Source organism: Seriola lalandi, unplaced genomic scaffold, assembly GCF_002814215.2.
Source record: "Seriola lalandi dorsalis isolate HSWRI2012SDOR001 ecotype SW California unplaced genomic scaffold, Sedor1 jcf7180002054408, whole genome shotgun sequence".
NCBI lineage: Eukaryota > Metazoa > Chordata > Actinopteri > Carangiformes > Carangidae > Seriola > Seriola lalandi.
Window position 1 is genome coordinate 1,155,286 of NW_019524961.1, and position 14,872 is coordinate 1,170,157.

Consider the following 14,872-nt stretch of genomic DNA (forward strand, 5'->3'; position numbering starts at 1 on the left):
GTGTAAATACTTTTGAAAGCGACTGGGACTTGTGCAGATGAAGTAATCCCACCCGCCCTTGTCTCCTCGTCCCACCAGATGAAGACGCTCCAAGCCACAAGCCTGGCGAACTGGCGTGAAACTGTGCAAATCACACATGACGTGAAGCAGCTGGAACATGAGCCAAAGATAATTCCAATAAAAACCCCAGTATAAGTGTTTTGATTCACTTTCACTCCCCTTTTCCCTGAGTGTTAGACCCGCGCTCTTCCACATTCCCAGCTCTCCCTCTCACTCTTCCAGGTACACGCCCTTTGACTTGTCAGGGGGAAAAAGTTTTTAAGGAAAGAAAAAAACCTAAATCACGGAAGAGATTCTGCAGTCCTACTAGTTTGGCAAGTTCTCTGGGCTCAAAGCGGCGTAGAAAGGCGGAGAAGAGGAGAGAAACTCACATCTGTGCACATTTATACACTTCTCCTGTCCCACAGACGGTATACGGTGAGTTGAACGCGTTTTTTTTTTTGGAGTCTTTTAAAGTTTCTCCACCCGTGTAGGCATTGTATTTGCTCATGGTTTTTTTTTGCCACGTTTCGGTAGGCTACTCTCTTGCAAGAGCCATCCCATGAAACTTGGCCGCGGTCAGACAGCAGGACGGTTCCAATGACACAAATTTTTCGGCTCATGTTGCTCTTTTATAAAAGAGTAAATGACAATAGTTTGTGGCTGTTTTGCTTTCATTGCTAGATCTACTTTTTTCGCTTTTATGTGGTTGTGTTTAATTGCCATATGCTCTCTCTTTCTCTCTCTCTCTCTCTCTCTTTCTCCCGAAGAGATATTTGATATTTTGATGTAGATCAGCTGACGAGTTGCCGATCAATTGCAAACAGCTTATCAAAAATTGAAGTGACTTTAGGTGACAGGATATTGTTCTTACACACAGTATTTCCAGTGGGCATCCGGGTCGCGCGTAAAAGCCCTATTTTTGCGCAAAATTAACATTTTGCGCACAGTATACTTTTGTTTTTGTTTTTCTTTTTTTAATGTATTAAGAGGCCCAACACGAGTGACAGCTGAGCGGATTTCTGTGGAGCCGTGTCGCTTCTTTCAACTCAGTCTTCAATGTTTCAAATTGCTTGTGGCGTTAATGATGATGAGTCCCGGCAAAAACCTGGTGCTTGTTGTTAATGTTGCGCACGCGTCCCAAAGCTCAATTGTCTGTATTTTTTCAAAACTTGCCGAGGAACTGGGTGAAGCGCAGCCACTGTACGTCTGCTCACGGCAAATTACAGTCACAACCTAACTTGTTCCTCTGTTAATATTTCATGACACACGAGCGGTAGTATTGTCATTACTCTGCGCACATACCGTATCACATTCGCCCATTTGGAAACGCAACACTCAATCTTCTTTCGGGGCTGTGGAGGGAAACGGGAAACCTCTGGTTGTAGGCCTGTATGTTTAATTATTTGCGCAGTTGTTTTGGGGCCTTTTAAAGACAAATAACGCGGATTAGTTTGACCCCTGAGTGGGACAAGACGAAGCTCTGACGTGGGACGGGTGATGCAAGTCGAGAGTTGATTTGTCGAAATTAGGGCACATGTTGGGAAACTGTCCAGGCTGGCAATACCGCCTCAACACGGCTGACGGAGTAAATAATGAATGTGAGAATGGACAGAGATGTCAGGCCAGAGAGTAGGGGGAAATGTCTTTGCTGGGTATTTTTTTATGGTGAGGACGCGGTGAGAGCTGTTGAGGCCCTTGTGTACTCAGGCTTTAAGAGGGTGTGTCACCGGTCCAGGAAGAAGTCCTCTAAAGTTCCTACAAAACACGGACAGAGTGTGAATCACAAAAACTGACAATAATTCAAAAAAGAAAAAAGAAAAAAAGAAAACGTGCTGGATTAATCTGTTTTCTCATAACATTATTTCCGTTGTTCAGTGACAATCAGATGACATATGCTCACTCTGCTACATTCACTCTAGTGGTTGTATTATGGCAGAATGGGTCAGACAGTTACAGTTCAGTCGGTCATCATGCAAAATCTGAAAGGGACCGAGTGAAATGTTAGATTTTAATGGCTCTACGCCACAGTATCAGGGCTCTCTGCGTCTCCTGGTGTAATGAGACTTTCAGGCTCATGCTCTTGGCCCGTATGAGCTGCTTGTAGAGAAACTGCTCGGCTCCAGGGTGCTTGAGTGTGGCATGCACTTAAGTGATTGAGATATTAATTTGCTGTTTACAAACGGCCACTCGGCTGATTGTTGAAACAAGGAGTCCACACAGTGTGTTTTCTCACCAGTGTAAACTGTTGTTTGCTCTGCAGCGTTTGGACACTGAAGCTGACAGACGAGTACGGTCAGCTTTAGCATATCCTCTCACCGTTTGGGGGGCAAACTAGCTCGGCGGTGGCCTGTAAATTCCTGTCTAAGTGATCTCCACAGACAGCAATGAATGGAATTTCTGCTAAGATGTGTCACCTACTGGCATGTTCTACGTTTACGGCAACGTCTGTAGATTATATCTGTCGAGAGCTAGATTTATGAGTGGGCCTCAAGCTAAGCTTTAACACGTATGAATTAGCTGCTTATGTGTGATCTGTGTCAGGCCTCATCGTCAAATACGTTAGGATGTGCGTGTACTTGTGTACAACCGTGTGAAGGCAGTGGCCTGAGAAGAAGAAAGGGCAGCAGAGTGAAAACAAGGATGAAACACTGACAGGCAAAGGAAGAGAGAGTGGCACTGAAAGAGAGAGGCTGGTACAGCTGACAAGAGTGAGAGACAAAGAGAGAGAGAGAGAGAGAGAGAGAGAGAGAGGAGCAGACAGGGACGAGGTAATCCCTTAGGTAATCTGAAGCCCAGTCCCCTTGGTAGCTTCACTAGATCAGATGACCTATCAAAGATCAGAACTTCCATTGTGCATCAGTGCTTGTCTCTCAATCAGACTCCTTCTCACCCTCACCGCTTATCTCACGTCACCATCCCTCCCTTATTGCGGCTTTAGACTCAACACCTGAAACGAAAAGGTTTCGTAGGGACGCAAACAGATCCTCCGTTTCATTTTCCACTGGATGTGCCCATTACAATGCAACAGCAGTTCAACCACATCTATCTATCTATCTATCTATCTATCTATCTATCTATCTATCTATCTATCTATCTATCTATCTATCTATCTATCTATCTCACACCATTGTCTTGACCTCTCCTTTTCCCCAGAGAGAGGAGTCATGGAGGCTGCAATTCAGACCCTGGTGAAGGTCTTCCTGAAGTCGACCAAGGGAAAGGAGAGTCTAGGAAAGAAAGAATTCCAGGGCCTCGTCAAGTCCCAGCTCAGCAACATCCTGTCGGTTAGGAAACCTTCATTGAACCTCTCTGAAATGTTACCAATACTTCAATTATGTAACTACCTCACAGAAAAGCAGCCAGTAGTCTTGCTGTTGGCACTGGCTAGTCTTAACCTGTCCAGAGCATTGCGACCAAATGGCGGTGTAATATGCAGTAAGTGAATGGGAGAAGTGATCCGATATGATAGAATGACAGCCATCAGCATTATAATGTAAAAAGAGCCACTGATAGAGGTTCATTTACTAATAGTGTTTGGTGATTTCGGCACTGAGAGTCCAGGTAGGGTTACTCGTCATCATGCTTGATTGTCTCACGGTTGTGTGTGTGCCTACTACCCAGGACACAGACAGCAAGGAGGCGGTCAGCAACATGGGTCAGGGGCTGGATGAGAACCAGGATGGCAAGGTTGGCTTCGAGGAGTACATGAAGCTGGTCGGCTACCTGGCGGTCTCGCTCAGCGAGCAGCGTAGCCTCGCCAAAGAGGAGCCTGCCCAGAATGCTGCATCTGGACAGGTGGCACAAAGTACCCCTGACAAAGAGGAGGAGAAGCCAGAGGTAAACCTAGAGGCAAAGGAGGAAGCAAAGCCAGAAGCAAGCGAAGAGCCGAAAGCAGACGCAACTGCTGAAGTAAAGGTAGAAGCAAATGCAGAAGGAGAGGTGGAAGTAAAGGTAGAAGTAAAGGCGGAAGGAGAGACGCAGCCCGAGGTCGCCAAGGAGGAGCCGACAGCGGCGGCGGTGACAGCAGCGGCAGAGGCGGCGGCGGCGGCGGCGGTGGAAGTGGTGGTGAAAGAAGAGGAGAAGGGGGAGGAAACAGACAAGGTGGAGGAAGCTGCAGAGAAGGTGGCTGCGGCTGTGGTGGAAGAAGTGGAGAAGAAGACAGAGGAGGCGACCTCATAGGGGACAATCCATTCCTTCACAAGAAAATCACACTACACATTTACATGAAACACTACACATATCATAGCATTAACATTGCCAAAATATATTTGTAAGCCACTAAACAGTTTTTGTTTTTAAAATACACACAACTTTGAAATACAAAATATAGGTAAAAGTTCAAACACTACAAAGCCAGCTCTGAAGAAACCCCATTCCTTATATATGATAAATAACACATGTATATGAGCGTACACTCATTGCTTTGTACTGCTAGTTACCACTATGTTCATATGTACAGCATGTGCCTCCCACTATATAGCACATTTACCTCATCATGATAATATACTATGATTGCATGCAGACGTACACTATCATGTGCATGCCATGTCCCTGTGAAAACCTCACTGCCAAAGTCTGATTTCCCTGCACACGAGACCAAAGTGTCACTGCATGTTCACACACCACTGCAGACAAGAGGTTTGGTTTAAAATCCTGTCCTCTCCTCACTTTTGACTCTGTCTGGGTCTCTTCCTCCACAGTTGTGTCACGCAGCCCCGCATCACTTACTGTTTAGTGAAATATCACTGGTGTACATCTTGCAAGGTACTAATGGCTTAAAGGAATAGTTTGACACTTTGGGGAACATGCTCATTAGCTTTCCTTTCAAGAAAACCAATGAGACAATTGACAGCATTCTTGTGTGTCTGTTGAGATGAAGCTACAGGCGGTTAGCTCAGCCTAGAATAAAGACTGGAAACAGAGGGAAACAACTACGCTGGCTCTCTAGGGAACAAAAAACACCCACCAGCACATTTAAAGCTCACTGGCTAATATGTTATGTCTTGTTTATACTTCACTTTTTGTACGGATTAAAGAAACTAAGATATAATTTGTTAATTTGTGAGCTCGAGGCAGATTTTGTTTCCTTCAGACAGCCACGCTCGCTGTTTCCCTTCAGTTTTCAGTCTTTATGCTAAGCTAAGCTAACTGGCTACTGAAAGAAAGCTTTATGCTTACCAAACAGGCATGAGAGTGATATCAACCTTCTCATCTAACTCTTGGCAGAAAGCAAATAAGTGTAAATCCCAAAATCTCAAACTATTCCTGCAATGGTTGCACAAAAATCATCCAGTAACACCGTATCTGTTTTTTTCACATCCTCATCTTTTAACCCACAGTGCTATGGAGCTGATTTGGCATGACAATAAACAAATTGTTTTGCTGAAGCTTTGCATTCAGCTCATCTTAATTGTGTACTCAATGCCCCATCACACCCTCTTCTCACTCTATTTCATGGGATCTCTGTCTCTTTCCTGTTGTTTTTTCTGTAACTCTCAGAGAGGTTAACGTCATCTGGAGTCTACAGTATATTCTCCTCACTCGTAGTCAGCCATGGATTATTAACTGGAAGATCAGGCGTGGCCCTTGGTTAAATAATTAAGGTTTGAGGATGGAAACCACACCAAAGGACCCTTATGGTCAAAAGGTGAGCCAAAAATAGTCCCAAGGGAGTGGGCTGGTCACTGGAGGAGCAAGTCAGGGAAGGTGTACATGCAACCTAATCCGCCTGGATTAGAACTGGTGGAGAAGAACAAGATAACAAACACCAAGAAGTAAAGAAAGCCATAACAGGTGTCACCTGGTGGCAGTTTTTTATCTAAAGTACTTTACAATACGATATTGTGTTCTCCAAACTGCACTATTACAATGGTCCTATTCTACTTATTGATCCATAAATGTGCCTGGCTCTAGAGTATCTGGTGTAGCACTGAATTGGAGTGACAGAAACTTTAGCTCTTTTTTGGGGGGGGTGGGGGCTCTGTTTAAAATTGCTGGTTGTTGCTTGTTGTTTTCCACTGGTTTTTGCACCAGTTGTTCAGGCTTGCGTGTTTGTTTGTTGGTCACACCCTCATTCAGACCCTGTTTGACGTGCAACTGGATCCCTGAGTCCCAGGCACTGGGAAACTACTGGATTAGGCATTTGAGGGTTGGGACACAAACAATTACATGAAAGTAATCCTGGGCTCCACTGATCCTGCCCGTCAGACCAGGTGCTAGTGTCAGAGGGATCATTGTCAGAGGTTGTGCTTTTTTTTTTCTTTTTTTTTTTTTAAGTAAAAAAGAATACTGAGCCAACAATATGAATCTATGTGGTGTGATCTTTTACAACAGGCTAATAATAAGATGTTGCATGCTATCAGAAACTTATTTGCTAAATATTACCATTGTATTACCATTATTGTAGCCATTATTTAAGTTCTACATGGCCTCTTTATATTTAACTTTTTAACCTAATTCTTTCTTGTTTGGACCACTATGGAGATCACTTGAAAACGTAGTTCTTTGTCACATTACATGCAATTTGTTAATTACAATTTAATGATTTGTAAATTGTCTCATCATCAATAATGCAGCCATGAGAAAAAGGCTCGTGTTGCGGGATTGCTGTATTATAGGTCTGACCTGACCGGCCCGGTCGTGCTTAAGGCACACACGTTTTGGGCACACTACCAAATGTGCACCTCTTGCACTGTAACAGCACCAGGCGCTTTGAACCGCTCGGCAGCAAAATAGGAAAAGACAAATAAGCCGAGTCATGTGGTCACCCTGCCTCACTGCGACACTCCCATTGTAAATACTCTCTCATTTACACTCACTCTGCTCAGCCTTTATACTCATACACAAGTACGCTTTGTTTCCTGCATGATCTATTACTAACAAAATTATTGAGACATTTGGGGCTATTTAGGCTTTATTATTATTATTTCTTTTATTAAAACCTATATTCTTTTTATATATAAAAAAAAAAAAGTAAGGTACTTCCTGTGAATGATGGAAACATATCACTCTCTTGCACCATCTACAGCCAGTCTCCTGTTCAACATGTACATAGGCCTCAGGCATCTTTTTTTTAAAGGAAAAACCTGAAAAATGATGAGTGGAGAAACTGGATGAAACTGCCTCCATCCACAGGGCACGAGTATGAAAATGATGTGAATCCTTTACTATGGCCTTCACAGTCACCAGATCTCAATCCAATTGAACACCTGTTGGAGATATGGATGTATTTGTGTGTATGTGTGTATGTGTGTGTGTGTGTGTGTGTGTGTGCGTGTGTGTGTGTGTGTGTGTGTGTGTGTGTGTGCAAATGTGTACATTGGCAAGCTGCATACCTTATTTGCTACTTCCCATAGGCCAGGCGTGTTTAAACACTCTACAGTTTTCCCTTTGTTCGGCTAATTCATTAAAATCGTGATCTTTTGTGTTTTTTTTTCTCTCAATCACCATAAGCCAAAATATGGTCAGACGAAACTGGATCAAGCAAAATTCACTTAACTGATTTTTTTTTTATATTAAAATTACTTGACTCGCACTACACCAATAGATTCCTGGACTTAGAGTGAACCGACCTGGGTTAAACATCATCTGGAAATTATTTTATCTCATCTAATGCTTTCTTTTAATCTACTTGGAATAGCAGATGGACGGATTGAGCTGTGAGCGCTACGTTTTCTGTCAGAGAGGTTGAACTGTATGCACTGGCAGTTTTTGTTACTGTCCCATAGTGTAAACCGCACCCAACCTTTACTCCATGTAGATTAAAAACATGCTGGAACCAAACACAGCAGATTAGCAGCAGGGAGTGTTTGCAGACAGATTTTCATTGCCACACAATAAATCTCATTCATTGAGTCACAGTAGATGAAGATAAAAGCCTGTGTTAAGAGTCCTCCCAGAGGATATGATAAGTGTACATACAAGTGTGTGGATGTGCTTTTAGGGCTCATTGGGTCAAAATGTTTGTGATTATGGGACCATTCCCAGGATATTGTGCAGGCTTTCATCACTGTACGTTGATGTATTCTTGTTTATCTCCTGCCAAGTACTAGAGGGTGTGTGTGTCTAGCAGCTGGACTCATTTCAGATTCCACTATCAAGTCACGTAAACTCCACTATGCTAGTATTTCAACTTCATATAATGCTGTATCATTTTTGCTTATTCTATGTAACATGTGTAATGGCTAATATGGAATAAAACTGTGACAATAACATATTTTTATTTGTGTTTATCTTATATCCTCATTACTTGCGGAAATCTAGTGTGTGTGTGTGTGTGTGTGTGAGTGTGTGTGTGTGTGTTGGAGAGAGGAAAGGAGAGAAAGCACCTGCAAAAAGAGAGAGAGGGAGGACAGAGAAACAGAAGCAGAGTGTATATACGTAAGTAGGTGAAGTAGTTTGGGGTGGGGTGGGGGCTGGGGGGTGGGGGGAGCAGGTGATATTTAAGTCCACCGGCAAACTCTCTCCCCATCCATCTCTGCCTTGGCTCTGTCTCCTGCACCTCTTCAAAGACAAAGGAGGCCCTCCATCAGCACTCAGGTAAGACAGACAGCTTGGAGGGATTGCTTCACCTTACTTTCTCCTCTGCATCTGATGTAGGTTTCCTTGTAAAGTATTTTATCAACTGTGCAACTGCAGCAAATAGTGGTAACATTAAAAAAAAAAAAAACTTTTAGAGCAGTAATCCACCGGAGAGCGGGCAGTCATCACAAGACCTGGAAAAAACAAAAGTGTGGAATTCATTTGAAGTCTTTCTGTCTTGAAAAGTTACCGTTTGCTTTCTGCTGATGCGTGAGCTTTGAGAGGAGCGTGACAGGAAATGTGTACATCTATGACACATGGAAACAAGTGAAGCCAATAGGGATTTGTGGCAAAGCAGTGTTAAGAAATAAAAATATAACGGGAAAAATGTGGAATAAACTATGTGAGATGTATGAATGACAAATATAAGCATGACATGAAAACAGCAGACAATTAGTGCATCATTGTTTCCTGCTCTGTAAAATGGATGTAACCTTCTCTCCAGTCTCTCGACGTGGATTTTGACCCGTCATTAAGATTACATAGTGCATATGCATTATTACCATACTCAATATTGTGTTACTGATAGCATTTTTGTCTCCATGGTTTCCTATTGTATTGTGTCAGTCAGTGAGACAGATGACCCCTATAGATTTTCCAGTTAGCCAGCTTTGGTGTCCGCTCACCTCCTCCTTTGTCTCCACGGCCTACAACTCTGACCTCTGCGGCACAACGCTCTGCTGCGTGATGAGCGGCAGTAACCGGTGACTGACATTTTGTAATAGGTGATTAGTTAATAAATCATGCACAGGGAGATTGATTGACAGATTGATTGTTTCCCTTAGTGTTTTGTGTGGTTATGGATCAGTCTCAAAATAACACTGTACCCCTTTATTCTCCGTGTAGGAAGGTCCCTGAACTTTCCAACTTCAACTCGAAAGTTGAATTGTGACTGAGCGAGAATGGAAGTGATTGAGTGCCCTCACTTGTATCCACACGTTAGTGTACACACTGGCACCTCAGGTTACTCAGCTCCTTAGTTTGAATGTGATTACCAGACGAGTTTTGCGTTTCACTTCTAGTTTCCATTTTAAACGATAAGGCTGTTACACGATCAACATGTTCTACACCGAGACCACTTTTCTCTGATGCCACGGCGTTAATTGTTACATGTATTATCAATTCGGCTTACAAGAGCGATAACCTGGGGACTCTTAAAATCAGCTCAGCCCTTCTTAAAAGTACAGGAAGTGACATGAATGTGCCTTATAGTAAGTATTCACACTCAAACTGTACATCATTGACAGTGACTTATCTGTGTCTGTGTGTGCACAGTCTCTCCACGAGTCCAGCACGAGAAGCTCCACCATGCCGGACACAATGTGTGTAAGATTGTTCGAAAAGCCTTTCCAAAGCAATCCTCCACCTTTCTATCCAAACCTCTGAAATGTAAAACCCAGTAAGGTCACTCACTCACACACACACATGCACACACACACACACACACACACACACACACACACACACACACACACACACACACACAGTGACCAGACTACTTAAATTAGGGCCAGTAATAGCCTCTGCACTACATGCAGAGTGTTATTCGACCCGTTCTCTAGAAATGGGAAAACCTCTCTACTTTGGTTTCCTTCCATCCATTCATCTGCCTTTCAAACTATCACTTTGTCTTGGAGGTGGCTTCACCCTTGACTGCTATGTAACCGCGCATGCAGCCAGGGCTGGAGCGGGCATTGGGTGGCAGAGTCTGACCTTTTGACCTGATTCCTTTTCCAGCATGTCCAAGGAGCCCAGTTCCAACCTGGAGAGTGCCATGCAGATGCTCATAAAGACCTTCCACAAATACTCGGGGAAGGAGGGCGACAAGTACACGCTGAGCAGGGGTGAGCTGAAGGAGCTGCTACTAGAGGAGCTGGGCAGTTATTTAGGGGTAAGAGAAGAAGTGTGTGAAGAGGCAAATATGCGGTTGTGCTCTAACACACTAATGTAGTTTGGAAATATGCGACACATGAGTGAAGGTATGCGCACACATACTCTGACACACAAGCTGGAACAAGCCTGTGCAGTGATGTAGCCCCACACACACACACACACACACACACACACACACACACACACACACACACACACACGCACACACACACACATAGCAGAGAACACATTCTTAACTCTCTCTCTCTCTCTCTCTCTCTCACTCTGTTCCCCACTGACAGAGCTCCAAAGATAATGAAGCAGTTGAGAAGGTGATGAACGACTTGGACGCCAACAATGACGGGGAGGTGGACTTCACCGAGTTCATCATCCTGATGGGCGCCCTCACGGTCGCCTGCAACGACTTCTTCCTGGAGTACAAAACAGATGACAAACCAAAAGACGGAAGCAAAGGCGAGTCGGCAGAGAAGAAAGATTGAATCAGTGCAAGAATGGGGGCCGGGGGGGTGCGGGGAGAGAGTGGGAGCTGAGAGGTGGAAAGAGGGAGAAGAAAAGGAGGAGGGGGAGGAAGAGGGGGAAGAACTGTAAATCATGAGAGATAGAGGAGCGAGTTGCTACGGAATTTTGTCTTATGCAATTTGTAAACACCCCGGCTACACATAAGGGAAGGGTCCAGCAGAGAGTTTGTGGGTTCACAGAGCATGGGGCATTCAGCAGGAGTAGTGTTTTCCCTCTGCAACTGTTTTTCATACCACAGCATATCCGGAGCTTGCTGCACTGTTCTTAGAGCAGTGAGTGACTTTACATACAGAACAGGGTAAACTCCAACTCCTTACAACTCAAGTTCAGCCGTTTTGACAGTATCCTGTGAGAATAAGGCGCTGGTTTTTTGCAGAAGGCAGACCAGGATGTTTAAGCATTTGTTGCACATAAATGACTTGTGAACATATATTAAGTTACAGATTATCATATTATTGTATGTACTCAGTGTTGAACAATAGGATGTGATTTATCCCCTTTCTTGCGCATATTTTGTAATTTTTTTTTTTTTTGGTAATAACCAATGCATTCTTCAAAATATTAAACATGGCATTTAACCAACCATTAGGTGTGGTGTGTTTGTTTACACATACTTCACAAAAAGCCCTTATGCTGCACAAGTATTCATGGACATGACGGGGATGAATCGCTGCACCTGGAAATCAAGTTGAATGGTGTAGAAAGAAACAATGTCAGCAAACAGTGTGTGTGTGTGTGTGTGTGTGTGTGTGTGTGTGTGTGTGTGTGTGTGTGTGTGTGTGTGTGTGTATTGGGGATTCCCACAGAGTAAACTGCTCCAGTTCATACATCCTGCCAACAATATCCTGCAAGTCTTGTTCCACTAGATATAAGCTGACCCAGATGTTTGACTTGGATCTGCTCGGAAAACTTCTTCAAAAGAGGGCGACAGAGAGAGGGAGAGAGAGAGAGAGAGAGAGAGAGAGAGAGAGAGGAGAGACATAGAGAGAAAAGAGAGGGAAGGGGTGAGGGTGTGAGAGAAGATAAAGAGAGCGTGTTTGTGTGTCTATAAGTGTCTATGTGTGTGTGTGTGTGTGCGTGTGTGCGTGTGTGTGTGTGTGTGTGTGCGTGCATGTGTGTGTTTGTGAATGAAGGAAGGACAGCATAGGCGGGGAGTGAATGCAATTTATGGAGTACATCAGTGAAGTATGTAACTTGAAAAGCAGTGGTATAATCACAGAGGAATGTTCAAGTTGCTGTGACTGTTAGTACACATTGTCCCTCAGTGTCTCTCTCTCTCTCTCTCTCTCTCTCACAAACACACACACACACACACACACACACACACACACACACACACACACACACACACACACACACCACAGATCAGTAAATCAACACGTCTTCTCCTGTGCTGAATCACAGGAGGATCTCTTCATTTCTGGGTGTAATTGTGCTTGAACACTGACGAGCTTAAACACCTCCTCTTCTTACCTTCAGCAAGAGTAAGAAACTTATTCCCAGTCAGTCAGTCGGTGTCAATGGGCGGGGGGTTCACCCTGCATTCATCTGCTATCATTCCTCCAGCCGCTGTTTTCTCTAAAGGCGTCCTCTGATTGGAAGGTTTGAATATTTGACTTCGACATGCACAGCCTGCAGATAGGTAAACAATTTGAAACAGAGCGGTGACTGTTAACCCTGTTGTAACCTGAGGGCAAACAAACAACCTGTTACGAGTGCTAACAGTCTTGGTTACCTGCTGTGTCATTCCAAAGGAGCGATAAATCAACTGTTTTCATGTGGGAGAAAAAAAAAAAGAGTAGAAAAAATAATGGAAGCAGAATTCAAATCCTCTGATCCCTAACTGCAGGTGCACGTGGGAAAAAAGGAGAATTATTTAACATGCCAAGAGGAAGAGTTTCAGCATGCAGTATACCTGCAGCAGCTGAGGACGTATCCAGATCCTATGCAGCGGTACATGTAAAAATCCTGCATTCAATCTACTTCTAAAGTTCAGAAGCATTATCAGCTATATATTCTTTATGTAGCAAAAGCATTTGTTTTTCTGCAAAACAATTGTCGCTGTGAATGCTATATTATTATAAATGACAATTTTAGATTGTTAAAACTGGTGCGTCAATGCACAGGTACCATTTTAATTTAGTAGCTGGTCACATTGGAGATAAACATAACAGTGGTTCCAGCCAAGGGGTTGGGGCCCTCCCAAAGGTCACAGGATAAATCTGAGGGGGCTAGGGAAGAAGAAAAAAGAAAATTAAATTCATTTTCTGCAAAAGATTCATGTCATTTTTAAAGGGGCAACAGGCCCCAGCCACACTCTGTTGTTGTGTGAGGGGTCACAAGCCAAAAAAGTTCAGAACCACTGGTTTAATCTTTAACAATGCATTGTGTTTCACTAGCTCATAATTTTAATGTAAAACATTAATAGGAAAGGTAGCTCGTAACAGCAGCTGTCTAATAAATGGAGTGCAGTAAAAAAAAAGTACAAAATTTCCCCCTGAAATGTAGTGGAGTAGAAGAATAAAGTGGCATCGAATTGAAATTCTTAAGTAGGCTACATCGACCTACAAATTGTACTTAAGTACAGCAGTAGACTCAGTTATATTCCACTACTGAAGGATTACAAGTAGTGCTAACTGGTTTGTCATTTAAAAGCGGCAGCAGTGTTTGAACTGGTGAGTAAAATCATGTGGAAAACCTATGTCCTTTCATGTGGAAGTGTTATTGATGATAATTTTTACACTATACATTTATTGTTGTATCAAATTTAGTGGTTGTTAAATGCCAGTACATCCCAATGTGAATCCGTATGTAGTCAAAGAGAGGAGGCCGATGCTTCTTCAGTGAGTTAAGTGCTTGTAACTGAGGTGTATCAGTCGTGAAGCACAATGAGACAGACACCCTGCACGAGTTACACTCCAGAGCAGTTACTTAATTCTCAGTCACATGGTCTTTTCAACCACCCAGGGACATACAATGGCTTGAGGACATCCTGCAAACAGTATCTAAAAACAGGCCTGACCTTAGCAGGGGAACCGATTCAAACTAAAAGGCAAGAGTCTCTGCTGATGGATCACCCACATGGCAGGTGCTGCCTGCGTGAGAAAAGGAGATGAGCAGCACAAAGCCAGGCCCCGTCACTGGCGACGAGTCTGAAGCATCTGATAAGGATGGCAGGGACGCTTCGGTTACCAACAGAGCAGGTCAAGTCATCTCGTCCGTCAGACACAGCCATGCGGCGATCACGTCAAGCCGTCATGCAAGCCGGAGAAGGGGGCAGGCAGCGATTGCGTGAGAGTAGGATGGCACACACGTGAGAACAAAATGAAATTATTCATTCAAGTATACAGTAGCATGGGTGGATCCAGGTCTATATCATTTGATGATTAAGTCCTTTCCAGGTGTAGCTTGCTCTGTCTTGGGTAGAATTTGAGAAGGCCTGCTTTCCTCAGGTTCATGAAATCCATCTTGATAGGAGCCCGCAGGGAGACCTTATGGCCGCAGCTCACCACCAAGGAGGAGTCAGGAGACATATGAATTACAAGGCTCTGGCACGACTAATTCATAAAGAACATGCTTTGATGTAACAGGCAGTGGTGGGAAGTAACTAAAGCACTGCACTTAAGTACAGTTTAGAGGCACCTGGACTTTACTTGAGTATTTCCATTTTATATTAGCTATACTGCACCACATTTCAGATGGAAATATTGCACCTTTTACTCCATTACATTTATCTGACAGCTGTAGCTTTTAGTTACTTTTCAGATTAAGATTTTACATTTAAAAAAGCATGAAATAATCTTGGTAACATTGGTAAAGCTTAAACCAGTGGGCTTGA

At 43.6% G+C, this 14,872-nt stretch overlaps 2 protein-coding genes across 3 annotated transcripts; both read left to right on the forward strand.

Moving 5' to 3' along the window:
* Nucleotides 1–237: 237 nt before the first annotated feature.
* Nucleotides 238–8,257, forward strand: s100u (S100 calcium binding protein U). The gene is made up of 3 exons (XM_023409854.2): nucleotides 238–477; nucleotides 3,196–3,326; nucleotides 3,664–8,257. Exons 2-3 carry the CDS (start codon nucleotides 3,207–3,209, stop codon nucleotides 4,219–4,221), a joined length of 678 nt encoding a protein of 225 aa, XP_023265622.1. The 5' UTR covers nucleotides 238–477; nucleotides 3,196–3,206; the 3' UTR covers nucleotides 4,222–8,257.
* Nucleotides 8,258–8,516: 259 nt separating this feature from the next.
* On the forward strand, nucleotides 8,517–11,617 carry s100s (S100 calcium binding protein S). Of its 2 annotated transcripts, XM_023409823.2 has the most exons (4): nucleotides 8,517–8,580; nucleotides 9,898–9,944; nucleotides 10,360–10,513; nucleotides 10,797–11,617. In XM_023409823.2, exons 2-4 carry the CDS (start codon nucleotides 9,931–9,933, stop codon nucleotides 10,992–10,994), a joined length of 366 nt encoding a protein of 121 aa, XP_023265591.1. In that variant the 5' UTR covers nucleotides 8,517–8,580; nucleotides 9,898–9,930; the 3' UTR covers nucleotides 10,995–11,617. The 2 variants fall into 2 exon arrangements, with proteins under 2 accessions (XP_023265591.1, XP_023265592.1); XM_023409824.2 differs by lacking the exon at nucleotides 9,898–9,944 and having other exon boundaries at nucleotides 8,524–8,580.
* Nucleotides 11,618–14,872: the final 3,255 nt, after the last annotated feature.